General features: G+C 57.4%; 1 protein-coding gene across 1 annotated transcript in view; it reads left to right on the top strand.

The window, feature by feature from the left end:
* SLC6A3 (solute carrier family 6 member 3) overlaps window positions 1–26,224 on the top strand; it is a 36,220-nt gene extending 9,996 nt beyond the window's left edge. Inside the window, exons 5-15 of the mRNA XM_082652329.1 lie at window positions 3,555–3,693; window positions 5,132–5,266; window positions 9,117–9,220; window positions 10,631–10,755; window positions 14,158–14,270; window positions 15,428–15,556; window positions 16,194–16,293; window positions 18,652–18,752; window positions 19,899–20,066; window positions 20,906–20,977; window positions 26,127–26,224. Coding sequence (XP_082508455.1) covers window positions 3,555–3,693; window positions 5,132–5,266; window positions 9,117–9,220; window positions 10,631–10,755; window positions 14,158–14,270; window positions 15,428–15,556; window positions 16,194–16,293; window positions 18,652–18,752; window positions 19,899–20,066; window positions 20,906–20,977; window positions 26,127–26,150 — 1,210 coding nt within the window. The 3' untranslated portion in view covers window positions 26,151–26,224. The remainder of the gene's footprint in view (window positions 1–3,554; window positions 3,694–5,131; window positions 5,267–9,116; window positions 9,221–10,630; window positions 10,756–14,157; window positions 14,271–15,427; window positions 15,557–16,193; window positions 16,294–18,651; window positions 18,753–19,898; window positions 20,067–20,905; window positions 20,978–26,126) is intronic.
* The last annotated feature ends 1,267 nt before the right edge of the window (window positions 26,225–27,491 follow it).

The raw sequence follows: 27,491 nt of genomic DNA, 5'->3' as shown, positions 1-27,491 counted from the left end.
TCCCCGCCACACGTAGGGAACGTATCTCCAGGACTGGCTGCTTCCGAAAGTGGCAGCGATGGGCAGGAACGGAGCGAGGCGGGGTTTGGGGGGCCTGGGGGGACCGCCGGAGGGATGGGGTGCCTTTCTCAGGCATTATTGGGAAGAGCATGGTTAGCGTGCGGACGAGGGTTGTGTGTGATGGGACTTGTTTAATTTTTTGGAAGATACTCTTTTGGGCAGTTTGGGATTAGAGAGTGAAGGAGTCTGGGGAGGGCAGGGAGGGAGGTTCCGCAAAGCGGGAAAGAGAGGGGCCACTGAGAACCCGCCTGCCCGGAGGAGGGAGAGTCCAAAGCTGGGGCGTGAGGGCCTGGGTCTCCAGGAGCTCTCAGGAGGGGGCGAGCGGGTTTCAGAGGACGGGCTGGAGACGAGAGTCCACCTGGGATGGGTCCCATTAGATCTGCCTGAAAGACACCAATGCGGACGTACCCGCGAGAAATGGAAACCCAGGCCCTGTCACCTGAGTGTGTGGGCAGGACACAGAGCGACAAACAAGCAAGAGATGATAGATTCGTCCAAGTAGAGGAGAGCACAGCGTTCATCAGAGCTGCCTGTGCATTCTCAGGGGCTTGTTGCCAGCCGGTTCATTACTGCATTTCCCAAACCTAAGAGCATCTCATGGACAGGCCAAAGCCCGGGCTGCAAGTACTCTCACCAGTGGCCCAGCTCTCAGGTTTCGTGTGTGATGGGAGACGGGGGACCAGAAGAGAGAGAGGGAGGGGTGGGGACCCCTGCACCAGAAAGCAGACATGGCTGTGGGCGAGCACCTGGGAGCATCCCACCCGTCCCACCACTGACAGACGTGCAGAATCAGCTCTCGCTAGAGTTGGGTTTAAGTTATCATTTCACCAACAAAACGATGGCTAAGTTTTTAAGCTAGTGTGTCTTTTGCAATTTTAAGATGGATTTTGGTGCAATTTAGAATGTTTAGAAAGCTTTAAGAGATATCAAATGTGTCAGGTGAGGCCATTTGGGGATACTTACCTTTTGTTTGGGAGGTGTGGAAAGAGTTGATTTAAGTAAATGATTTTTCAGGTGAGAAAAATAGAGGGAAAAAAACTGATTAGTCAATGATTTATTATTAAGAATGCTAGAAGGAAACATATGTGATAGGTGAATTAAAAAAAAAAAAAAAGAGCTCACTAGTGAAGTCTGTTTGGAAATTCCAAGTCTGGAAGAGAAAGATTGAGCTGGAAAGCTGCCTGAACCCTCCACGTAAAGGGCTGTTAGCAGGAGCAGATGTCCAACCGTATTTGGAGGTGACCCTGGGACAAAGGCGGGGCCTTTGAAGGTTTACGACGAAGTCATAGATCATTAATGACACGATGAGTTATTAAACTGAACTGATGACACGCCAGGTGATTTCACTAACGGTGGTGACTGGGTTTCCCTGAGACAGGCCCCACTGAGTGTCAGGTCTGCAAGGGTTTTCTGGAATGTAAACCCACTTTATAAAGCGGATCTTTGTGGAAAGCATTACATGTTCTTGAAGGCACGTGTAATTAGGGAGCTCACATCCCACCATGAAATTCCAGGATAACTATAATCATTGAAGTAGTAAAGCTGTAAGTGCTACAGAGTGCATGTGGGCTTCGGAAACCCCAAAAGATTGGCCCCTGTAACTCCAACGAGTGTTAAATTTCCCTCAACTCCATAAACACTTATTAAAACCACCTTCACCTACTTCCTACTATAAGTTAGAACGCGATATATTTAAAGCTACAAACTTGCCTCTAAGAGACTGCTTTAGCTGCCTCCTGCACGTTTAGTATGTTGTGTATTCAAGTATTCCCTGATCTGCCTTGTGATTTCTTCCTTGATTCCCAGGAGATTTTTAGAAATTTGTTGTTTGACTTTAAAATACTTGGAGGTTTTCTAGATATATTTCTGTTACTGATTTCTAATTTAATTCAGATTTGGTGAGATAATATATTTTAAAAGCTCATTATTCCTAAGTATACTGAGATTTTGTCATATTGCCCAATATATGGTTTATCCTGGTAAGTATTCCACGTGCACTTAGAATGTGTGTCCCGCTGCTGTTGGGCAGACATGTTGGCTGGGTCCTGTCAGCTCCTAGTGCTGTTTAAGTTTTCTACATCCTTACTGTTTATTTGTTCTATCAGTTACTGTGAAAGGGGTGTTGAAACCTCAATTATAATTGTGGATTTGCCTATTTCCCTTCACAGTTCTATCAGTTTTTGCTTCATTCATGTATTTTAAAGCTCTGTTCTAAAGTGCACACATGTTTATCAAATCTTTTAATTGAGCCCTCTTCCATTATGAAATGTCCCTCTTGGTACCATTCCTCATTCTTTTTTTTTTCTTTCTTTCTTTGGCTGCATGGGGTCTTTGTTGCTGCGCGCGGGCTTTCTCTAGTTGCAATGAGTGGGGGCTACTCTTTGTTGCGACACGTGGGCTTTTCATTGCGGTGGCTTCTCGTCACGGAGCACAGGCTCTAGGCGCGCGGGCTTCAGTAGTTGTGGCACGCGGGCTCAGTAGTTGTGGCTCGTGGGGTCTAGAGCGCAGGCTCAGCAGTTGTGGAGCACAGGCTTAGTTGCTCCACGGCATGTGGGATCTTCCCGGATCAGGGCTCGAACCCGTGTCCCCTGCATTGGCAGGCGGATTCTTAACCACTGTGCCACCAGGGAAGTCCCTGTTCCTCATTCTGATGTCAGCTTTGTCTGATATTAATATGATCGCTCCAGCTTTCCTATGAATAGTGTTTGCATGGGATATCTTCTCCATCCTTATGTTTTAAACCTATATGTATCATATTTGAAGTGGGTTTCATGCAGACAGCACAGAGTTGGTTCTTGCTTTTTTATTTACTATGACAATCTCTGTCCTTTAATTAGAGTGTTTCCAATCAATAATTATCAGTATGTTTAGGGCTTAGTCTTTCGTCTTGCTTGTCCCACCGGTTCATTGTTTCTTGTTTCCTCTGTTTATTTTCTTTGGAATTAATTCATTATTTTGGCTTCCACTTTACCTACTCCATTGGCTAATAAGCTCTAGCTCTTCTTTTCTTGTTTTGTTTTGTTTTCTTGGCCACACCACACGGCATGTGGGATCTTAGCTCCCCGACCAGGGATCACACCCGTGGCCCCGGCTTTGGAAGCGTGGAGTCTTAACCACTGGGCCCCCAGGGAGGTCCGTCTAGCTCTGTCTTCATCTTCAGCGGCTGCTACAGGGTCTGCAATCTGCGTCTCTAAGTTATCACACTCTACTTGCTCCTGACCGTGCGGCCCTGGGCCAGGGCTGGGCTTCTGTGGGCTCCCAGCGTGCGGTGGCCCACCTGCTCTGCTCACCTGGAGGGTGGGCCCTGCATCTCCACTAAGGCTGGGGTCCTGGCCTTTCTGGGGTGGGGGGCGAGGGGTGGGGGTCTCCATCAGGCCAGGTCCCTGCTGCCATGCCGAGTGGGGGAGGGCGGGTCTCTGCACAAGTGCAGCCCCCTGTTCCAGTTCTGGGCAGGGAGGCAGCCCCCCCAGGACCCCCATCTCCTTCCTCTCCAGGCGCGGCGTGCTGCACCTCCACGAGAGCCAGGGCATCGACGACCTGGGCCCTCCCCGGTGGCAGCTCGCATCCTGCCTGGTACTGGTCATTGTCCTGCTCTACTTCAGCCTGTGGAAGGGAGTGAAGACTTCTGGGAAGGTGAGGCAGCAAGGCTCGCCAGCTGGGGAGTGGACAGGTGGCCGTGGTGGGTTGGGAGTGGACAGGTGGGCTGTGGTGGGTTGGGAGTGGACAGGTGGCCGTGGTGGGTTGGGAAGTGGACAGGTGGGCCGTGGTGGGTTGGGGAATGGATAGGTGGGCCGTGGTGGGTTGAGGAGTGGACAGGTGGCCGTGGTGGGTTGGGAATGGACAGGTGGCCGTGGTGGGTTGGGAATGGACAGGTGGGCTGTGGTGGGTTGGGAGTGGACAGGTGGGCTGTGGTGGGTTGGGAGTGGACAGGTGGCCGTGGTGGGTTGGGAAGTGGACAGGTGGGCCGTGGTGGGTTGGGGAATGGATAGGTGGGCCGTGGTGGGTTGAGGAGTGGACAGGTGGCCGTGGTGGGTTGGGAGTGGACAGGTGGGCCGTGGTGGGTTGGGAGTGGACAGGTGGCCGTGGTGGGTTGGGAGTGGACAGGTGGCCGTGGTGGGTTGGGAAGTGGACAGGTGGGCCGTGGTGGGTTGAGGAGTGGACAGGTGGGCTGTGGTGGGTTGGGAGTGGACAGGTGGCCGTGGTGGGTTGGGGAATGGATAGGTGGGCCGTGGTGGGTTGAGGAGTGGACAGGTGGCCGTGGTGGGTTGGGAGTGGACAGGTGGGCTGTGGTGGGTTGGGAGTGGACAGGTGGCCGTGGTGGGTTGGGAGTGGACAGGTGGGCCGTGGTGGGTTGGGGAGTGGACAGGTGGGCCGTGGTGGGTTGGGGAGTGGACAGGTGGGCCGTGGTGGGTTGGGAGTGGACAGGTGGGCCGTGGTGGGTTGGGGAGTGGACAGGTGGGCCGTGGTGGGTTGGGAGTGGACAGGTGGCCGTGGTGGGTTGGGACAGGTGGCTGTGGTTGAAGAATGATGTCAGGAGAGTGCTTTCAGCGTGAAGACAAGCACAACAAAATATTTTTGCTGATGAAAATATTTTGGTCCTTATCTGGGCGCCCAAAGCAACGATGACCAGAATGCCCCCGTCCCTCGGGCTCACACCTGCAGGGGCTCTCCAGCACCTGAGGGTCTTCCGACGGCCACAGGGGCTTCCTCCACACCCCCGCGGCCCAGAGTCCATCTTTCACAAGTGAGCCAGGTGCCCATTTGCACAGTCAGTGCAAATCACTCACATCTGCCTCATCAGGAGTTCAGCCAATGCTGCCTACTGCCAGAGCCCAAGTGCAGAGAAGGAGGGCTCCTTCCTTGCCAAATTGTTTGTCCATTTTAATCCCCGGGAAAGACAACATACTGGATAGAAGGCACTGGACAGTCTCGCTCCAGGAGGCATTTTTTGAGCTGGCGTCCTGTGACTGTTTGGGCGCCGGGCTTCCCAGTCTGAGGTCCCCCTCTCTGAGCACAAACCATGAGGGTGGCCGGGGGCCGGTGCGGCCTGGTGACACTGTGCGCTCCCCAGGTCGTGTGGATCACGGCCACCATGCCGTACGTGGTCCTCTTTGCGCTGCTCCTGCGAGGCGTCACCCTCCCTGGGGCCGTGGACGGCATCAGAGCGTACCTGAGCGTGGACTTCCATCGGCTCTGCGAGGCCTCGGTGAGTGCGCCCTCCGCTCGCGGCCCCAGTCCTTGTGGGTCACGGGGCTCTACATCCCAGGCAGGAGGCCCCAAAGGCTCACTCCCCCCGCTGTGTGCTGGGCCCACCGAACAGAGTTCCCTGTCCAGGTGACGAGGGGCCGTGTGGGCACAGCAAGCAGCTGAATGGACCAGAGTAAGGACATTAGGGGAACAGGTCACCCAGGTTTCTGCAGGGAGAGGGCGGGAGTCGGCTGCCTCTCGACCTCTTCGCCGTGGGCCGTGCTCTCCCTGGAGGAACGCTCCCGGCTCCTGGGATGAGCACCTGTGGGGCCGCCCGGTCTGTGCCCGAGGCTGTTGCCGCTCAGCTGGATCGCAGCCGCAAGCTCTGGCCCCGGATGCATCCTCGGAGCTGGGCTGAGGCTGCGCGAACTAGGGTCCCCCTCGGGGAGCCAGACCTTGATGGTCAAGCACCCGGCGCCCCCGGCATAAAGGCGCGATGTGACCGCATCGTGGCCAGAACTTACTCCACAGTCAGGCTGCAGGTTTCTTCAGCAAAGGAAGAAGTAATTCTGGGTTGAAATATGAGAAGACAACCTCATGAAGAGAGGAGGCTCTGCCAGGCAATGGCGGGGCGGCGGTGGGTGGCGAGAGAGAGAGAGAGAGAGAGGGGGGGGGGGGGGAGAGAGAGAGAGGCAGCAGCATCGCAGGGAAACAGGCCCAGAAGCGAGGAGGCTGGGCGGGAGGCAGGGTCACTGGAAAATCAGATGGACTAGACTGGGCAGAGGGAGGGGCCCCAGTGGCCACCCAGGGAGGCTGAGCTACCGGGAGCAGCACGAGGGCGAGGGCGTGGGGCCCGGGCCTGACGCTGCCAGGTTGTGAGAGGGTCGGCTGTGGGGCTCATCGGGCCGGAGGAAGCACCGCCTGGGGCAGCAGTGGGCAGGAAGGGCGAGAAGGGGAGGCAGACGTGGCTCCGACCCCAGGAACCGTGGGAATGGGGGGCGCTGGCAGGGCGGAGGTCGGGTGCCGAGGGGCAGCGAGAGGAAAGCCCCATGGTCTCGGCCCCACAAGCACACAGGCGAGGGCAGCCGTGAGCAGGGCACCAGCCGGGCAGCCCACCCGAGGACCGAGGCTGTGAGGACAGCACACGGGTCTCCACGGACAGCTAAAGGCAGAGTCCGTCCAGCAGCGGGTCCGGGGCCCCACAGCTGCAGAGCCGAGCCCGGGGAGCTGAGAGGTCAGCAGGGCATCCGTCCTCAGGAAAGCCCGTGGCAGCTGGGGGGTGCTGGCAGGAGGAGGTGGCCTTGGGCGTCCAAGGCCAGCTGGGCGTGATCTGGAAGTCAAAGAGAAGTGGGGCGTCAGGAAGGACAGGCGGCATGAGGGTGCGCAAAACAGATGCCAGGGGTGTGAAGAAATCAGAGAAAAGTAGGAACCGGTGGTTGTCACAAGCGAGGTAGATTGGCAGATGGACGAGACAGATAATAGATTTCAGTGGACGGATGATGGATCATAGGCAGACAGGCAGTGGATGACAGATGGATGACAGAAGGACAGGCGTAGGTGGTGGGCGACGGAGACACAACAGGACTGGACCTGACCTGAGTGTCCCTGCCTCTAACAGTCCCGTCAGCTAGGGAGGGGAAGAGCAGAGACCAGGACAGAGCAGGCCCACAGCACTGGGCTCCTGGGAGACCACAATCCCCAAAGGACAGGTCTATGCAGTCCCCAGCGCAGAGGCTGGGGCCGTTCCTGGTGCCCCCGTGGGGTTCTGGCTGACTCTGCACCACGTCCTCCAGGACAGAGCAGGGCCTGGGCCTCACCCGCTGGGCGGCCGTCCTGAGCCGTCCTCCCAGGACTGCTCCGGGCCCAGCGGCTGCCTGTACACCCTCTCCCAGGCTCAGGACAGCCTCCCTCAGAGACTGAGCGGCCCCGGCACCCTTCCCCTGGGGCTTGGCAGTGGGGGGCCAGGTCCCACAGGCCCCGAGGGGATGTGGTTGGGGACTGGCCCAGATCGGGGTGCAGGGCCCCAGCACCGTCCCAGGCTCATCCCTGCCCACCCCCTGGGGGTTCAGCCATGATGGCTCAGTCCAGAGGGGCCACAGGGAGGGGCCTGGCCAGGTCCTCACTGGTCCGGGCCGGGTGGGAGCAGAGGTTCCACTGAGGGGCCGGGCCAGCAAGTGGATGGGGCAGAAGTAACCGTCGGCTCCGTCCCTTCTTGTGCCCCTGGCAGCGGGGACCCTGTGCTGCTCTGACGTGGAGGCTGCCCTGCGGCCTGGGGCCATTGCTAGACCCCCATGGGGATGAAGGGGACTGCCTTCAGGGTCAGCGCCACTGTCCTCAGTGGCATCCAGAGGCCCAGCCCTTTCAGGCCGTCCAGACTCTCAGTCGTCATCTGCAGCTCTCGTGGAGCTGCTCCAGCGGACAGGCGGGGTCTGGGCTGGACAGAGTGCTGTCCGGGAGGGCTCCATGCCAGCAGGAGAGAGGAGGACGGGAAGTAAAGGAAGGGCAAGTCCAGGCCAGTTCTGAGAGGCTGCCCAGGCGGGCCCCAGGGTGGACCGTGGCCTGGGTCTGGAGCTGGGTCCTAGGAGCGGCAGTGAGCAAAGGCCTGGACAGATGGCTGGGAGGCGTAACCCGATGGGTGAGCTGCACGTGCAAAGACTCTGGGGTGGCCGCTGCCCACTGTGAGGACCTGGGGTTGAGAGGAGACAGGAGCCCCCCGGCGACACCGCCTCCTGTCCGCAGCTACCTGCCCAGACGAGCTGGCTGGTGACCAACACGAGGGGACCCCTCGGCCCCCTGCCCACCCGGCCACTCTAGGCCTTGAGCTGGGAAATGCTGTCCCCAGTGCTGGGGTGACCCCAAGACTGGGCGTGCTGCCCGAAGGACCAAGCACCACTGGTCCTGGCGTGTGGGCTCCACGTCCAGCCCCCTCACTCAGTCACACTCAGGCCAGCTGCCCTGTGTCTCCAGCTGGGGAGCTCTGGAGTCACTGCCTGAGGACCTCGGCCCACAGGCCTGCACCACGGGCTGTGGAGACAGCCCCCAGGACCTTCCGGCACAGCAGGTCTGACCAGGCCCCCAGGGTGGGCTTCCACTCTCTTCATCCCTGCCCCAGGCTATGCAGGACCAAGGGGGGCCCACATCGCCATCACCAGCTGGTCTCCACATCACCCTGACCAAGAGGGTCGTGTCTGACTTTTAAAATACCTCCTTGGTCCAGTATCGACTGCAGGCCTTCACTTGTCATGTGTGTTGGCACCCGGATGTCACCTGTGCCACCCCCAGCAAGCGCACAGTGTCAGAGCCACGGTCAGCTCCACAGGGCTTTCTTCACGTCCCCGCGTGCTCACCCTGCACTCACATGTGCTCACCGTGCTTTCACCGTGCGCTCACCGCGCGCTCACTGTGTACTTACCATGCACTCACCAGGCACTCACCCTGCACTCACGATGTGCTTCCATGGGAAGGACAGAAAGTGCGTGTTGGTGGGCACGTGTCTGATTGAGGCACGCACGTCACACAGCATTTTCATAAATTACTGCTGTTACCAGGGTCACGGGCCAGACCAACCCTCACCAGCTGGAGTAATGAGAAACCGCAGGTCCTGCAACAAGACGCAGCCCCCTGTGTTTCAGGCTCTCTCGGGCCAGCAACGCGGGAAAGGTTTATTCCCTGAGATGACATTTGCTTGTTGACAATGATGTCGAGTTTAAGTTCGACCCTGTTCCCTGGAGCCCCTGGCGGCGAAGGCGCGGCCGTCTGTGGGTCCACCCCAGTGGGTCCACCCCATGATCACTCCCTGTCCTCGGGCTGGCCGAGCCCCCCGCAGGGACCTCTCACCGCCGCTCTGTCTGTGTCCCTGCTCCGCGCAGGTCTGGATAGACGCCGCCGTCCAGATATGCTTCTCGCTGGGAGTGGGGCTTGGAGTGCTCATAGCTTTCTCCAGTTACAATAAATTCACCAACAACTGCTACAGGTGAGTCCCGGGCTCCTGTAAGAGGCTCTGCAGAGCCAAGTGGGGGCACAGCTGATGTGGGGGGGCATCGCTGGCTTTAGGAGATAATGTGTCCCTGGATGAAGGGAGGGGGAAATGAGCTGTGCTTGCAACTCAAAGCAAATGGCTTTTAAAGTGGAAACCGAACAGGAAAGCTCTAGGCTCAATGCTGACTGTGGCTTTAAGGGAGCATCGAAGCAGTGGAGATGCTGATCGCCTCGCTGGGAGGAGGCGTCCCGGACCCCCCCACACACCCAGGCCCCTTCCTCTGCCCCCTGCTCCATCCCCTGCCCCACCCAGCCGGCCTCATCCTCCCAGCACTCAGGGTGGGTCTCCTCCCCCACGTGCCCCACGAGGAAGGGCCTGCATGTGTCCCCACCCGGCCCACACCTAGGGATCCTGGGCCCCAGGGGCATCCCAGACTGTGCAGAGGCCGCCGGGGACCCGGCACCGGGACAAGCCGGAAGGTGGCTTCACTGTGCGCCCAGGGCTCTGGGGCCTCCCCGCCCGGATGACCTGAGTGACCTGCAGCCGCTTGCTGGCCCTGAAATCCTTCTGAAAACAGAGAAAGAATTTCATCCAGTACTGCTTTCTTTGACCTTCATGAGCCTGTATTTATTCTCTCTCATATCATGAGGATAAAAATGCGGTAAAAATACAAAGACGGTGCGCACAGCAAAATGGCCAGGCTGACTGCTACCCAGAGGGCCACACAAAGGTGGGGTCTGCACGGCAGGACCAGAGCCCACCCTGTGCCCACCTGGGTCTGAGCACCCTGCAAACGTCCTTCCACTCGGGCACCAGGAGGGCTGACCCCACACTCCCCCCTCCCCTGCTCTCTGAATTCTCAGCCGTCAGAGTGGGGTCCACAACCGGCAGCACGGGACCCCCAGGAGCCAATGGGAAACACAGCATCTGGGGCCCACCAGACCCGCCCCGTCAGAACCTTCATCTTAACAAGCTCCCCGGGAGACATCTCAGAGCCCCGCCTGGCATCCCCTGTCGAGCGGGGCTCGGGACCCCTGTGGTCGTCTGTGCTGCCCACCTGGAGCCCCAGCTTTGCTGGCTGGACTGTCTCGCCTTCAGCACTGAGTCGGGGTCCCCAGGCAAACATGGACGGGCCGTAGGGCCTGCCCTAGCCAACGTCTGACCAGAGCCCTAAGCCGCTCAGTGGGGGCTCCAGGTGGGAGGTCCTGTCACCATCACCGGATGCCAGCCTCCCTCCCGCAGGGCAGCCCCGGACAGCCTCTGGGGCTGCAGGAGGGGCTGGCCTGCTCGACTGGGGAAGCGCCCCCGGAGCTGCCTGCCCCAGATGCAGTAAATTACGAATAATGACTGGAAATTGCAGCGGCTCCAGGCCGGGTGCTGAGACAGCACGTCTTGTTCCTGCAGAGACGCGATCATCACCACCTCCGTCAACTCGCTGACGAGCTTCTCCTCCGGCTTCGTGGTCTTCTCCTTCCTGGGGTACATGGCCCAGAAGCACAGTGTGCCCATCGGGGACGTGGCCAAGGACGGTGAGTGCCCCGGGGCAGGCAGGTCCCTCCCCCCACCCCGCCCGCTCCCGGGGTTCAGGCTGCCCAGTTCTCGATGAGTGTTTTCCCTGCAAACCTAGAGGGAAATGCACAGGCCTCCAGAGCCCTTCCCACGAGCTGCTGCTGCTACTGAGAACAGGATCCTGGGTGCAGCGCGCCCTGCGCCTGCCCCCTCGGGCCACCGCATGCAGAGGCTGGGGCATCTTTGCCCCTCGTCCCAGGGTGCCTTGCAGAGACCACTCGGCTGCAGGACGAGGGTCTGGTTCCCCTCACTGGGTGGCCCCGCCGTTGTTTACACCTGGCCAGGGATGTGACGTTCAGGGCTCTGAGCTGTTCCAAGCGGCACGGACCTCGGTGTGGTCAGCCAGAAGGAAGCTGGACTGGTTTGGACATAGCAGTTACTCTGTTCCAAGCTTTTCCTCCAGATACCCAGTGGCCACGGCACGTGTAGATGGGATTTGGATAATCGCTGAGAATTCCCTGAAGTCTCTGGACACGGTGACAACAGAGACCCATGTCCCCAACCTGCTCACCGTGCTGTCACAGACACCGAGTGTCTGCAAACCAGGAAGTTAGCTGAGGGGGAGTGGGCGGGGGAGGGCTTGGGCCCAGGTGACACAGGGGCCGAGCTGGGCCCCGCAGGAGAGAGCCCCCGGGGTGCTGGGCAGAAAGTCACGGCTTAGGCAGCCTGAAGCTGGGTCAGCCCAGGACCCCAAGGCCTCCCGCGACGGCCGCCACCCTCACCGGCCTGCAGGATCGCTGTGCGCGAGCCAGGAGGGGCCTCCCCCGAGACCGTCCTGCTCAGGGGTGGGCCCCTCCCTTCCCCTGGGAAGCCCCTCTTCTCCCGGGGGCTGGGGGACTGATCTCCTCCTGGGTCTTCTCACTCTTGAGCGGGAGGGTAGGCTTCAGGGAGGGGCTGAGGGGGACAGAGGGCCAACCCCACCTGCGCCCTGAGCTCTCAGCGGGTCGGCCCGTCAGCCCATCCAGTTCTTGAGAAGTTGAGTGTTGGGAGCCGCACTTTTTTTTTTGAATTTTTGAATTTTATTTATTTTTTTATACAGCAGGTTCTTATTAGTCATCAATTTTATGCACATCAGTATATACATGTCAATCCCGATCGCCCAATTCATCCCACCCCCACCCCCAGCCCCACCCCCGCTGCTTCCCCCGCTTGGTGTCCATAGGTTTGTTCTCTACGTCTGTTTCTCAATTTCTGCCCTGCAAACCGGTTCATCTGTACCATTTTTCTAGATTCCGCATATATGCGTTAACATACGATATTTGCCTTTCTCTTTCTGCTTACTTCACTCTGTATGACAGTCTCTAGACCCATCCACGTCTCAACAAATGACCCAATTTCGTTCCTTTTAATGGCTGAGTAATATGCCATTGTATATATGTGCCACATCTTCTTTATCCATTCGTCTGTTGGTGGGCATTTAGGTTGCTTCCATGTCCTGGCTATTGTAAATAGTGCTGCAGTGAACATTGGGATGCATGTGTCTTTTTGAATTATGGTTTTCTCTGGGTATATGCCCAGTAGTGGGATTGCTGGGTCTTACAGTAATTCTATTTTTAGTTTTTTAAGGAACCTCCATATTGTTCTCCATAGTGGCTGTATCAATTTACATTCCCACCAACAGTGCAAGAGGGTTCCCTTTTCTCCACACCCTCTCCAGCATTTGTTGTTGGTAGATTTTCTGATGATCCCATTCTAACCGGTGTGAGGTGATACCTCATTGTAGTTTTGATTTGCATTCCTCTAATGATAAGTGATGTTGAGCATCCTTTCATGTGTTTGTTGGCAGTCTGTAAATCTTCTTTGGAGAAATGTCTATTTAGGTCTTCTGCCCATTTTTGGATTGGGTTGTTTGTTTTTTGATATTGAGCTGCATGAGCTGCTTGAAAATTTTGGAGATTAATCCTTTGTCAGTTGCTTCATTTGCAAATACTTTCTCCCATTCTGAGGGCTGTCTTTTCGTCTTGTTTATGGTTTCCTTTGCTGCGCAAGAGCTTTGCAGTTGCATTAGATCCCATTTGGAGCCACACTTTGAAAGCAGGAAACAAAGGTTTGGAGACGGGGCAGACAGACCCCTCCAAGACTGCGGTGGGAAAGCTGGGGGCTGGGGTGGAATCTCAGCAAGTGTTTCCAAATCCATACTCTTTCCTGTAGGAAAAAAAAAAAATCCAATATAGGCAGGAGAAAGGGAACATAATGCAAATGAGCGCAGAGCAGTGAACTTTACTCTGTGGCATTTATGCATTTGCACCGCGCTTCTGCCCTTTATTATGGTGAGTAGCAATAGTTTGCAGGAACCTCCATCAACCCCTGAAGTCAGCTGAATGTATTCTATGCATTTCCGTGACAAGCAAAGTAAATGTCATTTATGGCTCTAATTCTCAAGAAAACAGGGTGAAATGTTAACCCGAGAACAGAAATGAAAGGTGAGGATGTTGCGCTTACGTTCGGCCGAGCACATGGTTATATCTTCCTGGGTTTGTGGCACTTAGACTGTGGAGCTTTTCAAACGAGCCACCCCTTCGCTCCACACCGGAAACCCTGCTCCTTCCGTGGGGTTGGGAATCGCAGAGCACAGGCCTGACACCAGGGCTCCTAAGAGACCCTGGGGGGTGGACCCTGGCTCTGGCCTTTGTTTCTCTAGCAGGGTCAGTAAGTGCCCTGTTCCTAACAGCTGGCACCCGAACAGGCCCCGCTGAGGACGAGGGAACCAGAAAAGCTGTCACACCTCCGTGATCAGGTGCTCGGCAGCCCGTGCCCGGGAGCTACGTGGCGCTTTTTAGGTTACCCGTGAAAATGAGCAACTAGCGGTTTCCTGTGGGCATCTTTTTTACTTTGGGAACACTTGCTGAGATTCCACCCCAGCCCCCAGCTTTCCCACCGCAGTCTTGGAGGGGTCTGTCCGCCCCGTCTCCAAACCACGTAACAGTACGTGGTTTCTAGAGATGATACTCAGAAAAATGTGTACAGTGTGGGCTACATGGACCACAGCATGCCTGAGCGTGTGGGCAGCGCACGTGTGTCCACGACAGGCATGAGAGACAAACCAGGAGGCGCCCCGAGTGCTTGGAGGGATAAAGGGTAGGGCCCCTGGAAGCCACTCCCACCCTCTTCCCGTTGGCTGTGCCCCCTCCTCTCCCAGGGCCCGCACAGCCCCGGGAGGCGGTCGGGGGGGCTGGAGGGGACAGAACAGAGGCCCTCCCTCCCATGGATCCAGTTTCCATTCTCCAGAGTCCTGGGCCCTGACTTCCAGGAGGGAGGACTTTCCAAGGAGGGCGGAAAGAAGGCCGTGGGCAGGGCTTTGTGGTCTCCGGGCGGGGGTGGAGCTGGGGGTGGCGGGAAGCAACGGCGGGGTCTGCTTTCAGGGCCGGGGCTGATCTTCGTCATCTACCCCGAGGCGCTTGCCACGCTCCCGCTGTCCTCCGTCTGGGCCGTGGTTTTCTTCGTCATGCTACTCACCCTGGGAATCGACAGCGCCGTGAGTGACCTCGGCGCTCCGCGTGCCGTGGGCCCGCCAGTGACAGCCAGCCCTCACAGGGCCGGGCCGGCCCCGGATGCCCTTGCGGGTCTCCCAAACCCCTGTGCCTGCACAGAGCCCCTGCATGGGAGTCAGGGTCCCACAGTAACTGGCAAGGAGGCTTCGGACCAGCTCGCCCCTCTTCTTCCCCTGGGGGTGGGGGGGGAACAGCAAGCCCCCTGAGAGTCCTAAACACACAGGCACAGGGCCGGGGGCAGCAGGGCCGTGCAGGAAGACGAGGCAACGGGGCGACGGGACACACAGGGCCCCGGCAGCCTGACTCACGCCTTCCCTGCCCCTCAGCCGCCAGGAGGAAGGGTGCCCGTGCGGGGTGGGAAGCGGAGGCTGCAGCCAGGCCCTCTGAGCATCCTGTGGCGGCCCTGCGGGCGCATGGGCGCTGGCTCGGCAGGCGGACTTCCTCGGGCTACTCCTCCACGTGGCCTGCTGGGACCACCAGCCGGGACCTCAGGCCCCACGTTCATCCGAGCTTCCTGGGAAGTGCGGAGGCCCACGGATCCCCACCGTGTGACCGCTGGCCACGCGCTGTAGCCCTCCACCTCCATCTCCCCGTCAGCCTTGTCACCTGCCCATTGGGTGGGCACAGCCTTGGCGGTGACTCCCATAGTCAGCACTTCCTGGAGGAGGCGGTCCCAGCAGCGCAGGGCAGGGAGGCTCACCATCTGGCCGGGTTTCGTGGGCGACACCCCGTCACGACAGTACTGAGAGTCAGGAGGGCTTAATCAGTGAGGACATGGCCAGTGGCCACGCCAGGTCCTCCCTGGGAGCAAAACTAAGCTGTGCTTGTGGGGCAGACACTTGCTTAGAAAAGCCCAGCAGAGCTGAGCCTTTGTGGCGACGCAGGGGACGGTATTACGAGGGCCACGTAGCGCTCCACCCCCGTCTGGCAAATCCTCACCAGGGGACGGGGCATCTACCCAGGTCCTCCCTCTCCAGTGGCCGCGTCTCCAGGGCAGCCCGTGCCGAGGGTGTATTCTGCACCCCGGACACCGTGCAGCTCCTGACTGTGCGCGTCCGTTGCGTTGCCCGAATGGCGGCCTAGGCGGGGTGCAGAGCGCCGGCCCCGCCCCCAGCGCTCCTCTGCCCTGTGTCGCCTGCAGATGGGCGGGATGGAGTCGGTGATCACCGGGCTCATCGATGAGTTCCAGCTGCTGCACAGGCACCGGGAGCTCTTCACCCTTGTCATCGTCCTGGCAACCTTCCTTCTCTCCCTCTTCTGCGTCACCAACGTACGTACCTGCGTACCTGCGCTCGCCCGCCTGACGATGTCTCATTAGAATTTGGTGTTGGGCAGCAATGGTTACTGCTGTCAGACCAGACAGAACCACAGCATTTCCGAAGGCTGCACCCCTCCAAACAACCCGTGACCCGTAATACATGGGTGGCTGTGGTCACACTCGGGGTGGCCTTGAACACACGCAGGGAGCCACGGTCACTCAGAGTCGCCATGGTCTCACGCGGTCCCTGGGTGCCTGAGCACTTGGTCTGGAGTGTTTCAGAACCTGGACAGCTCCCTGGGAAGAGCCCGTGGGTTTGTGGGCCAGGAGGCTCAGGGGAGGCCTGTCGGGGAGATGCAGGACCCAGGTCCCCTCCCTCACAGAGTCCCTGCCAACTTTGGCATTTGCTTTGCCTTCATCCCTAATTGCTGGGGAGGAGAGGAGTTTTTCTTTTTCGGAATAGATGGGTCCCTAAGCTGCTTGTGGACTGAATTTTAGTGATTCAAATAACACTCTCTAGGGAGTAAACTAGAAGTTGTCTGTCAACTGAAACTGCAGGCCAGGTTTATGCTTTGGAGAGCGCACCTTCGTGGGCGAGGCGTGCCACACCGGGCACCCCGAGTTCAGCAGGCGCTCCCCTCTCTCCTAGGGTGGCATCTATGTCTTCACGCTGCTGGACCACTTTGCGGCCGGCACGTCCATCCTCTTCGGGGTGCTCATGGAGGTCATCGGGGTGGCCTGGTTCTACGGTAAGGACGGAGCTTCCCTCGGGGGGCTGGTGTGCTCCAACCGCAAAGACCCAGCCCCTGTGCCGTCACTGTGACCGGCCGGGCCGGCGTCCTTGGGCTTTGTCGCTGTGCTGCTTCCTTTCTGGCAAAGCTGCCCTGCTCTGTGGTCACCACACATCACAGAGGAGGCTTGGCGGCCAGCGGTTCCATGGATCAGTGAGGACAGCCTGGACGGCAGCCCGAAATCCTTACTGCGGTCAGAGCTCTCGGGGTGGCCACATAATCACGCTGCTGGTTCTTGAGGAGGAAGGATTTGCGAGGACGCTGGGACACTGGCTGGTGCTGGAGGCGAGGTCTCAGCACCGAGGTGGCAGGGGAACAGGCTCAGTGGGCTTCTTTCTGGGGACGTGGCACTAAGGCCCTCAGCTGACGGGAGGGGTGACGGTGGTGTTCAGAGAGCCGCTGTTCAGCGTCAGGCCAGAGCTCCTGACCCTGCGCGGACAGCACCACCTGGACTCCAGACCACCCCCCGCCCTGGTCCAGCGCTCATTCGTGGATTAGGCCTGGGAGCCCCTCGAGGCCAGGGGCCTGCTGGTCAGCAGGCAGCCCCTGGAAGAGGCGCAGCCCCGCCTGCAGCCGTGCTCCCCGGCCCCTCCTGGGGCGCCCGCCATGTTTCCCGGGATGTCCTGCTGTAGGTTTGACAGCTGCAGACGCTGTGCCCTTTCCAGCCTGCTGCCCGGGCCCACCTTGCTCTCTCTCCGTTTCTTTCCTGTGACCTGGGGTCATGGGGCCGCTCAGCTCTCCTAGCCAGGTATCCTTGGGGGAGTTTGCAGTGAAAGCTCGCGATAACGGGCACACGCCTCTGCACGTGTACGTGCCGCAGCCCAAGCCAGGTCTGTGCTGTTCAGGAACCGCAGTGTCGCAGCAGCCCTGCTGTCACACGAGGGGGTCACGGTCTCTGCCTCGGCCCTGGAATTACAACCTGAAAAGCACTCTAGCTTTGAGAGGCTTAACCTGGCAAATAGTCCATATCCCAAGAACTCTCCCAATTGTAGTTACTTTGCTACAGAAAAGGGAAATATCGAGCTCTCTGTGCCTTCATTGGCACCTGGAATCAGTACTTGCCTGTAGCTTTAAATCATAATCTCCCCACCCCAAAATAAAACCTCAGAGAAGGAGAGAAAGTGCTTCAAACGTATCCCGCAGCCACGAACGTGGGGCTGGCGGAGACGGAGGGAGGCTGGCCCTGCAGGGACCGGGTGCTCCCCGAAGCCTCCGAAGACAGAGGTCACACTGTTTCTCCGGACGGCAGCTCACACCCAGAACGCGCCCACCTCTGTGCCCCCAGGTCCCTGAGGACGGGCTGGCCCGCCCTGGACCTGCCTGAGGGCCCGAGGGGCCTGGCGGACACGCCCGTCTCTGCTGGCCTTTGGGGTCAGCCCCCTCCACCCCACTCCTCCAGGGTCCGAGTCCGGGATCTGCTGGTGGGGTTGGAGTGTGAAGAGGGGATTCTGCACGGCGGTGTAGCTCTGCTGTGTCCCCGCATGTGGCACAGACTCGGCCAACCAGCTGCTGTCACATGACCAGAGGCCAGGCCAGGCTCAGGGCAAGAGAAATCACTGTAAGATCTGGAGAGAGCTGTGGCACACGGAGCTTCTAGAAGTAGCTTTCCTTACAAAAGAACGTTCACATAAACGGAAAGGACATTGTGACACATGCTACTACAGCATGGAGGAGCCTTGAGGACACCATGCTCGGTGACATAAGCCAGTTACAGAAGGACAGATCCTGTAGGAGTCCCGTGAGGTCCCCGGAAGAGTCAGGTTCACAGACAGGAAGTGGGATGGGGGCGTGGCATGGGCTGGCTGAGGGGGTGGGGAGTGAGCATTTAATGGGGACAGAATCTCAGGTGGGGAGGATGAGAAGGTTCTGGAGGTGATGGTGGTGGTACTCGCACAACAGTGTGAATGTACTTGATGCCACTGAGCTGTGCACTAAAAACGGTTAAATTGGTAAGTTTTATGTTGTATATATTTTATTTTATATATGTTATATATTTTATGATTTTTGTAAATGAGAAAAGTGATTACAGAGGGGAAGCACGGATGGCCGTGGGCCACAGGGAGGACCTGAGATGGGAGGAGGGCGGAGGCCCCACAGGCCCCCTTGGGGTCATCGGTGATCCCAGTGTCACCACGGGGACATGCATCGGGCCCGGGTCAGCAAGACCCCTGGGCGGCTGGGTGGGGCGGCCTGGGCACCAGCGTGCAGCCCGAGCTCCAGGTCTGCTGGGGGTGGCCCGGGGTTGGTAAGGGCCCGGCGGGGCCCGCGTCTCGGGCAGGTGCCGTGCTGACCGCCTGCTTGGCCGCCTCCCCACAGGCGTGTGGCAGTTCAGCGACGACATCAAACAGATGACCGGGCAGCGGCCCAGCCTCTACTGGCGGCTGTGCTGGAAGTTCATCAGCCCCTGCTTCCTCCTGGTGAGGCCCCTCTTCCCCGCTCCCCCGCCACCTGGTCCAGCAGGGGCCACACACGCCTGATGCTGGGGGAGGGGCTCGGTGCTGCCCGGGGACCAGGGTCTCCACAGGCGGGAGTCAGCAGGTCACCGGACTCAGGCAGGAGGGCAGGCTGGCCCCCCACATCCTCTGGTCTCCTGAAGATCCCCCCCGACTGGAGCCACTGAGAAACCATTCATGGGAGGCAGGGCTCCCACCCGATTAAGGCCCTGCTCGTCCCCTGTGCTTGGAGGGTGTCAGCTGACCTCTGCCTGGAGGCCCGAGAGAAGGGTTAGAACCTGGGAAGACGGGTGCTCAGATGCGAGGCCGGACGGGAGCCGCTCAGGTTCTGTGACAGCACGGCCCCCAGGGCTCCCCAGTAGCTGCTGTCATCCAGGCCAGGGGTCTGCAAGCTCGGGCCTGCGGCCAGGTCCACCCACCGCCTGTTGCGTTGGAACAGGGCCGTGCTGGTTCATCCACACATCCACACCACAACCTCAGGGCTGGGTGGCTGTGACCGAGCCCCGACGGCTCACGAAGCTGGAACTGCCTGCCCTGTCTGGTGGCCCCAGGCAGCCGTTCAGCGGCCTTCCAGCTCTGAGTGCAGAGCCCAGGCCGGCGAGCACCTCGTGACCTTGGCCCTCCTCCTGCCCAGCCAGCCCAGCGGCACCCAGGGCGTCCACAGATGGGGCAGGGGCCTCGGGCAGCGCCCCCTCCACCCCAAGGGCCCGTGAGAGAGGAGGCGGAGTGGGGGTGAGGTTCCCGGTTCAAGCCCCAAGCTCCCTGAGCTGCTCCAAACCTGCAGGGGCTGCTGGTCACTCCAGCTACCCAGCAGCCTGGGGCATGTGACCTCCAGACCAGCCAGCTGTCCTGCTTCTCCCCGCGTGGCAACCTGTGAGGTATACAAGGGACAGCGAGAGAATCCCCACCCATCAGACTTAAGAACTGGAGGGCTGTGTGCCCCCCAAGCACGCCCGCCCCGTCCCGCAGCAGCCCCGGTCTGCAGAGTACACACAGACGCCCGCTGCCCAGGTTCACGGCCTAGTCCCGTTGTGCGGGGGGCCCTCCACCGGAGCCACCCGCTTGGCACCCCTGCCCCCAGCCGCCCCTGACCCCGTCCCTCGGTTTCAGTTTGTGGTCGTGGTCAGCATCGCGACCTTCCGGCCCCCGCACTACGGAGGCTACGTCTTCCCCGAGTGGGCCAACGCGCTGGGCTGGACCATCGCTGCGTCCTCCATGTCCGTGGTGCCCATCTATGCTGCCTACAAGTTCTGCAGCCTGCCCGGCTCCTCGAGGGAGGTGTGTATCTGGATGGGTCTCCCTCACCTGCCCTTCCCCCCGCCCCCGATTGTGAGGCCACCAACAAGGTCAGGCGGGTGTCCCTGTCCCAGGCCTGCTCCCGCCTGCTCATCTCTGCCCAGCAGGAGGGGCTGGAGGGGCCGGTGATCATGCCAGAGACACGTGGGCTGGTGTGGGGGTGGGCTGTGCCTGTGCGTGTGTGTGTGTGCGTGTGCCTGTCTTTGTGTGTGTGTGCGCCTGTGTGTGCCTGTCTTTGTGTGTGTGTGTGCGCACCTGTGTGTGCCTGTCTTGGTGTGTGTGTGTCCTCACGTGGGCACATACACGAGCGTACTTGCCTGTGTGTGTCTCTGTGTGTGTGCACACATGGTCTATGGCGTGCAGTGCAGGTGGAAGGGCAGTGGTCTGAGGGTGGGGGTGGAAGCAGCGGACCCACCCTCTCCTGGGACCGAGTCCACGTGGGGCTGAGCAGGGCCAGCGGGATCCCCAGGCGGGCACCCCCGTGTGGGTTGGGAGTGGCTCTGGGCCTCGCAGTCGCTCGGGCAAGCTTCTGCATCACCTATGAAGGAGGAGGTGGGTGGGTTGGGCACAGGGGTCCCTCCACCTCACATCTTGATGCCGGGATTCCTGGAAGAGATGGAGGGCGCCTTTGCTCAGGGCCCACCGTGAGCTTGACGTGGAGATGAGCCTCCTCCAGTAGTGGCTACTTCGAGTTGGGCTGGACTTTGCTCCAGGGTCTAAGGAGACCCAAGCCATCAGCTCCCACGTCGACAGCCATTGACCAGGGCCCGTTCACCCCGCTGAGGCTGGGCCGGCGCCCACAGTTGCTCCTTGTCTTCTAGAAGCTGGCCTACGCCATCACGCCCGAGAAGGAGCACGAGCGGGTGGACAGAGGGGAGGTGCGCCAGTTCACGGTGAGTGCCACTCTCCCCGCCGCTGGCTGGGGGCGGAGGCAACCTGGGTGGGTGACCCTCCTCCAACCCCAGAGCGAGGTGCGTGGTCAGGACGCCAGCGTCAGCTGTGAATGCTGCACAGCTGAGCCCTTCCAGAGCGTGGACACTCTGACTCAAAAGCTGCGTAAGGGGCATGATTTTAGGCAGGGGCAGAGGTGGGGGCCTATTGGGACAGAGAACTTCCCCTTGTGCAGTTCGAAGGGTCGCGACTTGGTTGCATGATGCTCTGTTTGTGCTTTGCTTTCTGTCTCGTTCATTTCAGCTGTCATTATTTCTCCCTTCTACTTTCATTGGTCTACTCTATCATACATTTACTAACTTCTTAACTTAGACCATGGATCATTAATTTTCAACCTTTCTTCTTTTCTAACATAAGCATTCAAGGCTAAGAATTTCCCTCAAAATACCCTGTTGGCTGTGTTCCACAACTTTTTTTTTTTCTTATAATTAGACATTTTTGTTAACATCTTTATTGGAGTATAATTGCTTTACAGTGTTGTGTTAGTTTCTGCTGTATAACAAAGTGAATCAGCTATATGTCACAACTTTTAACATAGCATTTTGTGTATCATTTAGTTCTAAGCGTATTTTAATTTTCATTGTGACTTCTTCCACCCATGCTTAGAAGTCTGCCTTTAAATTCCCCAATATATGGGGATGTTTCATTTATCTTTTTGTTATTGATTTCTAAATTAATTGCATTGTGTTCAGACACCTTTTTACTCATTCTTTGGAGTGTATTGATACTCCTTTATGGCCAAGTACCTAATCAAATTTCATAAGTGCTACGTGTATCTTTAGATGAGATGTATTCTCCAGTTGTTGACATGCAATTCTCCTTCTGTCCATTAGATTGAGCTTGTAACTGCGTTGTTCAAATCTTTTACAATTTTGCACATTTTAGCTCTGTTTAACCATCAGTAATCAGTAGATATTTACGGGATATCTGACCTTGAAAGCATATTTGTCCAATTTTCCCTTGTAGTTCTACTGGGTTTTGCTTTATCTACTCTGAGCCTGTTTTCTGGGACAGTTATGGGTTCAGAATGATCACATCTCCTTGGCCGATCCTTGCTCCTTTGCTGTGTTTTTGCTCTTAAAGTCCTTCTTGTCTGAGGTGACTACAGCTGCACTAGGTTTCTTTTGAGTTTACCTGAAATGTCTTTTGTGATCTTTTAACTTCCAATTTTGCAATCATCTTAACATTTAGGTGTCTTTTGCAAACCTCGAATACACTGGAATGCTTTAGTCTGGCAACTGGGCAGATTAATCCATTTATATTTGTTGTGATTATTGGTACAGTTGGGCTTCATTCTTCTATTTTTTAACCCTGTTCCATTTTTTAATGTTTATTTTTCCACCTTATTATTGCCTTTTATGATTGATTTCTTGGTCTTTTTTTTTCTTGTTCTACTCTTTCCTCTCTGTTTGGAATTTATATACTTTATTCTATTCATTTCATAGTTGTTTGTGAAATTGTACCATGCATATTTCACTTTAAGTATAAAGTTAAACATTATCTGAACCCCCATCCTGAATATCACAAGGACTTAAATTTTCCTCCTACAGATTAATAAGCTATTATTGTCCAATATTCCATTTATGTCATTTTTAACCCACAACTTAGTCACTATTATTATTGTTGTTATTTTGTCCAGAAACTTCCCTGGACAAGTGTGCATGTCCAGTGTTTATTTGTTCACTCTACTTTTTGGCATATACGTCTTTCCTTTGAGGACCATTTTCTTGCCTTTCGAAGAAGCATCCTTCAGACATTCCTTTAAGGGGGTGTCTTAATAAACTTCCTCACTGTTGTGTGTCTGTGAATGTCTTTACTTTGCCCTTATTTATGACAGAGTTTCCACAGGCATGTGGCTCTCGATCAAGTTATGGTCTTTTAGCATTTTGAAGATGTTGGTTCTCCACCTGCAGCCCTGCAGTCCTGCTGAGACATGTGACTCCATGGGGCGGGGTCCCCGGACCCGTTCCAGCTTCCTTTGCATTTGGTGCTGCAGTTCCCCTGTGATGTGTCTGGGCATAGATTTCTTTTATTTATATTATTGCAAAGCTATTATAAGTAGTTTTATTTACTTATTCCTCCCGGCATCTCTTGTGTGCCCAGGGTCTGTAAATTCATGTTTTTTGTGAGTTCTGGGAATTTTGCAGCCCTACTTAAATCTTGCCCCTTGCCTCTCTGCTTCCGTCCTGGGCTCTGCCATACGAGGCTTTCCTGGCTCCTCCGGGTCTCATACTCTTTCAGGTGTCTTTTTAGGTTTTGTGTCCGGGTGCACCATTGTACATTAGTCCACCCGTGCCTGTGTTTCATTTATTTAACCACATAACAAAATAAACCCTTGTGAACAACGGTACAAAAGTCCACCTTGATAGTAACTCACATCTACCTCCGTGTCTGCCACCCTCCTGCCCCTGATATCAACACCATCTCAGTCTAGCTGAATATTTCCCATGCATTTTCTGCTGCACAGTTTTGTTGCATCTGTAGGTACTGCTCTATTCCTGAAAAGTAGACTGTTTGGGTTCAGTTGTTTTTAAATTTATTGAAAGGGCATCACGCTGCCTGAGTCTTTGGGTTCATTTCTCCACTGTGCACGGTTACAGCACCGTACTTCATGCTTCTCATACCCACAGTCCACTGAGCCTTTTGGAACTGTGGGTTTATAATTTTCAGTGTATTTGGAAATTTGGGGCTATCATTTCTTCCATTTTTTTCTGTCCCACCCCCTTCGTGGGCTCCAGTTACACATATTTTAGGCCACGTTAATTCTCTTCCCTCTGTGTGTCTTATTTTGCGTGCTTTCTGTTGCTTTTGTTTAGTCCACTAATTTTTTTCCTCTGCAAAGTCTAATCTGCTAATAATCCCATCCAGCACACCTATCATTTCACACCTTGTAGTTTTCATCTCTAGAAGTTCACGCTGGGTCTTTTTATGTCCTTCGTGCCTCTACTTACCTTTTTGGACATGTGGACTGCAGTTATAATCACTGTGTAATTCCCTCATCTGCCAGTGTCAGCATCTGTGTCTGTTCCGGGTCAGTGTCAGTTGCCTTTTCTCATAAGGGGTTGAATTCTGCTGCTGCTTCACACATCTGGTCATTGTTAATTGGATTCCGGCTGTCGTGAGTTTTACCTTGTTAGAGGCTGGATGTACCTGTGCTCCTTTACGTATTCTTGAGCTTTGTTCTGGGTCGTCATTAAGTTACTCGGAGACAGTTTGATCTTTGGGGGACTTGGCTTTTAAGACTTGTTAGGTGGGACCAGAGCGGCATTTAGTGGGGGGCGGTTTCCAATGCTGGTGCAAGACCTTGGTGAACACTCTACCCGGCGCCCCGAGATCCAGGAGATGCTCCAGCCTGGCTGCGGGGCGGGCACAGCTCCCGTCCTGTGAGTTTCAGAGACATTTCCCGAATCCTGCCGGGAGGGTGTCTCCGGCCTCGAGTGCCCTGAATGCTCAGCTGAACCCTCGGGTCCCTGTGCACGTGCCCAGGGCTCAGTGCCGCACTTGCCCCTCTGCAGCTCCATCCTGTGAACTCCAGCCACCTTGGGCTCCCCAGCGCTCACCCCAGCTCATCAGGCCAGGGGTTCGCTGCCCCACCTGGGCGTCCCCTCCCCCACTGAAGCCTAGATAGCCCCTCGAGGCCGCAATGGGGCAGCTGGACAGACCCCCCTGCTTGTCTCCCTCGGGGAATCTGTCCTTTGTCGTCTGGCCTCCTGTGTCTGAAAACCCACTATTATATATATTTTGTTCACTTTAAGTTGTGTCAGATGGTGGAATATATTCAGTCCCCATTACTCCATCTGGACCAGAAATATCTTTGTCTGTAGCTGTGGCCGTTCACTTTGACGCTGCACATGGAAGTGTCACGTGTGCAGTTATGGAAACGCGTCTCCGTCACGTACCCCCTTCCTGTGTCCCCCTTCACCGACAGTTACATTGTTCACGTGTCTGGAAGCAGCAGTTGGCCTTGGAACTGTGCAGCACCGTGCGTGGCATCTATCGCTTTTTAAACCATTTCTTACCCAGCTGCCCAGTAATCTGAGGACCACACAACCTCTCTGGTCCGCGGGGATCTGAACTGGAGTTTCCGGTTCTTGCCGACCCGCCCGGGGTGGCTGCTACCTGTGCTTCTGCCCTTCTGGCTGCAGCATCACGGCCTGATCTCCACCTGTGGGGACTCTGAGAGGCCCCGTAAGCACACCTTCCTCTGAGAAGGTCGCCTTCGGCTCATCTGTGGCCAGGACACAGGGCCACTTCACCCCCGGGGGCGGGTCTCAGCTGGGGCCCCAGGTGTGGCCCCCCGGCCTCAGCACTGGTCTGGGGCGTCCCTGGTCAAGCCCTGCCCTCTGGCGGCCCTTTGGCTGCTGTGTGGGTGTGTCCTAAGCAGGCTCTCCCCGTGGTGACGGAGGGCCCTGCGGTGGGACCGGAGGCAGCATCTTCCTACCCCCGGTGTGGCTGTGTCAGAAACAAGCCCTGCCCGTCTTTGTCTGGAAATGTTTACAAAACACAGTCCTTGCCATTTAGTGTGATCGAATGGCCTGTGCTCAAAACTAAGCTGAACTAACAGCTGGGTGATAACAGGTGATGACATTTGTGGACAACTAAATAGGGCCCCGTCCGTCTCACCCTTCCCCGAGCGGTGAACGAGGCCTCATCCCCCACCCACAGGGTCACACAAAGCAGACAGCTCCACGGGGTGCAGGGTTCCACTGGGTCGGGATCAGAGGCCCCAGGGGGCCAGGGGCGTCGCAGGTCACGTGCGAGCCAGTAGGCGAGAGCTCTGGACCAGCCCAGGCACGCTGGCATCCAGTGTCTGCCCAGCAGCTGATGCCACACTGGCCAGGGATGGCAGAGGCCGCTGGTCCCCGCTCTGGCCCCTCGAGGCCACTGTGCCCGCCGACAACATCTCTTCGTGAAGTGATGACTTGTCTCCATAGGCGTCAGGTCTGTGGTGCCCCAGGAGCAGTGCTGGGCCCCCAGCCGCCCGCTGGGCTCAGGGATCTCCCAGCTACAAGCCGGGCCGCCGGCCCAGGAGCGGCTTTTATCCAAGGAGCTCCTCCCTTCACGTCTGAATAAGCCCTGTTTTCTTTCCAGCTCCGCCACTGGCTCGTGGTGTAGAGGGGAGCGGAGGAAGGAGACCCGCAGGGCACCGTCCACGGCAGGACAGAGGCAACGAGGAAGGGAAATCGGAGTTTTGAGAGAAAGGAGGGCTGCTCCCATGCTGCACCTTCTGCTTCGCCGGACACACTCAAGCCCTTCCCCTGACTGGTCACACCCTCTGTGCCACGGAGAGACGACCCTCTGTCCGCCGTGTCACTGTGTAACTTCCCTAGTCTGTGCCCGTCCCACAGGTAGAAACGTCTGAGTCGTGTTCTGTGCGTTAGAGCTGCTCCCTTCTCCCGTGCCCACCCCAGGGCCCCCTGGAGCCCACAGCTTGCTGTCACCCACGTGTGCAGGAGAAATACGATAATTATAGATTACGGATTCTCTGAGAATCCCAGCGCCCACGATAGCTTCTGGGATCTTTTGTTTTGCTCGTATTAAAAATACCGAGTGCCGTATTTTGCCTAATTGTGCAGAGGTGAAATGGCGGAAGCCATACGCAAGGTGACGAGGTGGGCCCACGTGTCCCCACATCACGCAGGTCTGCTCAGAGCCCACGGAGGGCCCGGGCCCGGGTGGGAGATGCGGGTGCTGTTCGTTTCCTTGTAGCTACAAGAAAACTCCATAAAATGCATGTGGGCTGCCACCACGCCTGCCCGACGTGGACCCCCAGCCACGGAGAAAGTGAGCTTGGCACGAGCAGGAGTGCGTCCCCCGTGGTGGTCCCCGACACGCAGAGCCCCCGAGGTGGCAGCCTGGAACCCCGCAGTCTTGGGAGGGAGACCCCGCCGGAATTCTCTCTGAGGCACGCGTCACGTCAGGAAGAGCACTTGTTTCCTCAGGGAACGGCTTTTAGAATCGTATTGACATGGGAATCAAAGCCAGTTCTCAGAACGCAGGGCTGGTTTCTGAAATCTGTTTGCTGACGTTCCCGTGGTCCTTGGCGAGGGTGTTGGACCCTCAGCTGGGAAATGCTCCCAGCACTGCCATCCTGGAGGGAGCACGGCCGCAGTCCAAGCACGGGCTGCTGGGCCGCAGGAGAGGCACTGCCAGACAGGCCCACGGCGGCTCCTCGGCCATCCCTGCGAATGGACCTCGGCCCAGGCCTGTGGAACCGGCCGCTCAGGAAACCAGCTTGCGGACCGGAGCGCGAGAGGAATCGGGCCCACCCTGTCCTTCCCAGGAGTGTTGAGCACTCGTGTTGTCCACGTCCATCTGTCTCACAGTGGCCTCTTGTGTGGTCGTCACCAACAATAAAAGAAACCCATGGGAAAACGGCCAGGTTCCCGCTCGATGTCGTTTTGTGCCGGAGGCTGCCTCGGGCCCCCCCTCCCCCTCCCTTGAGAACCTGCCTTC

This window comes from Grampus griseus, assembly GCF_964374135.1.
Source record: "Grampus griseus genome assembly, chromosome: 3".
Taxonomy (NCBI): domain Eukaryota; kingdom Metazoa; phylum Chordata; class Mammalia; order Artiodactyla; family Delphinidae; genus Grampus; species Grampus griseus.
This window is presented reverse-complemented; position numbering and strand designations above follow the sequence as displayed.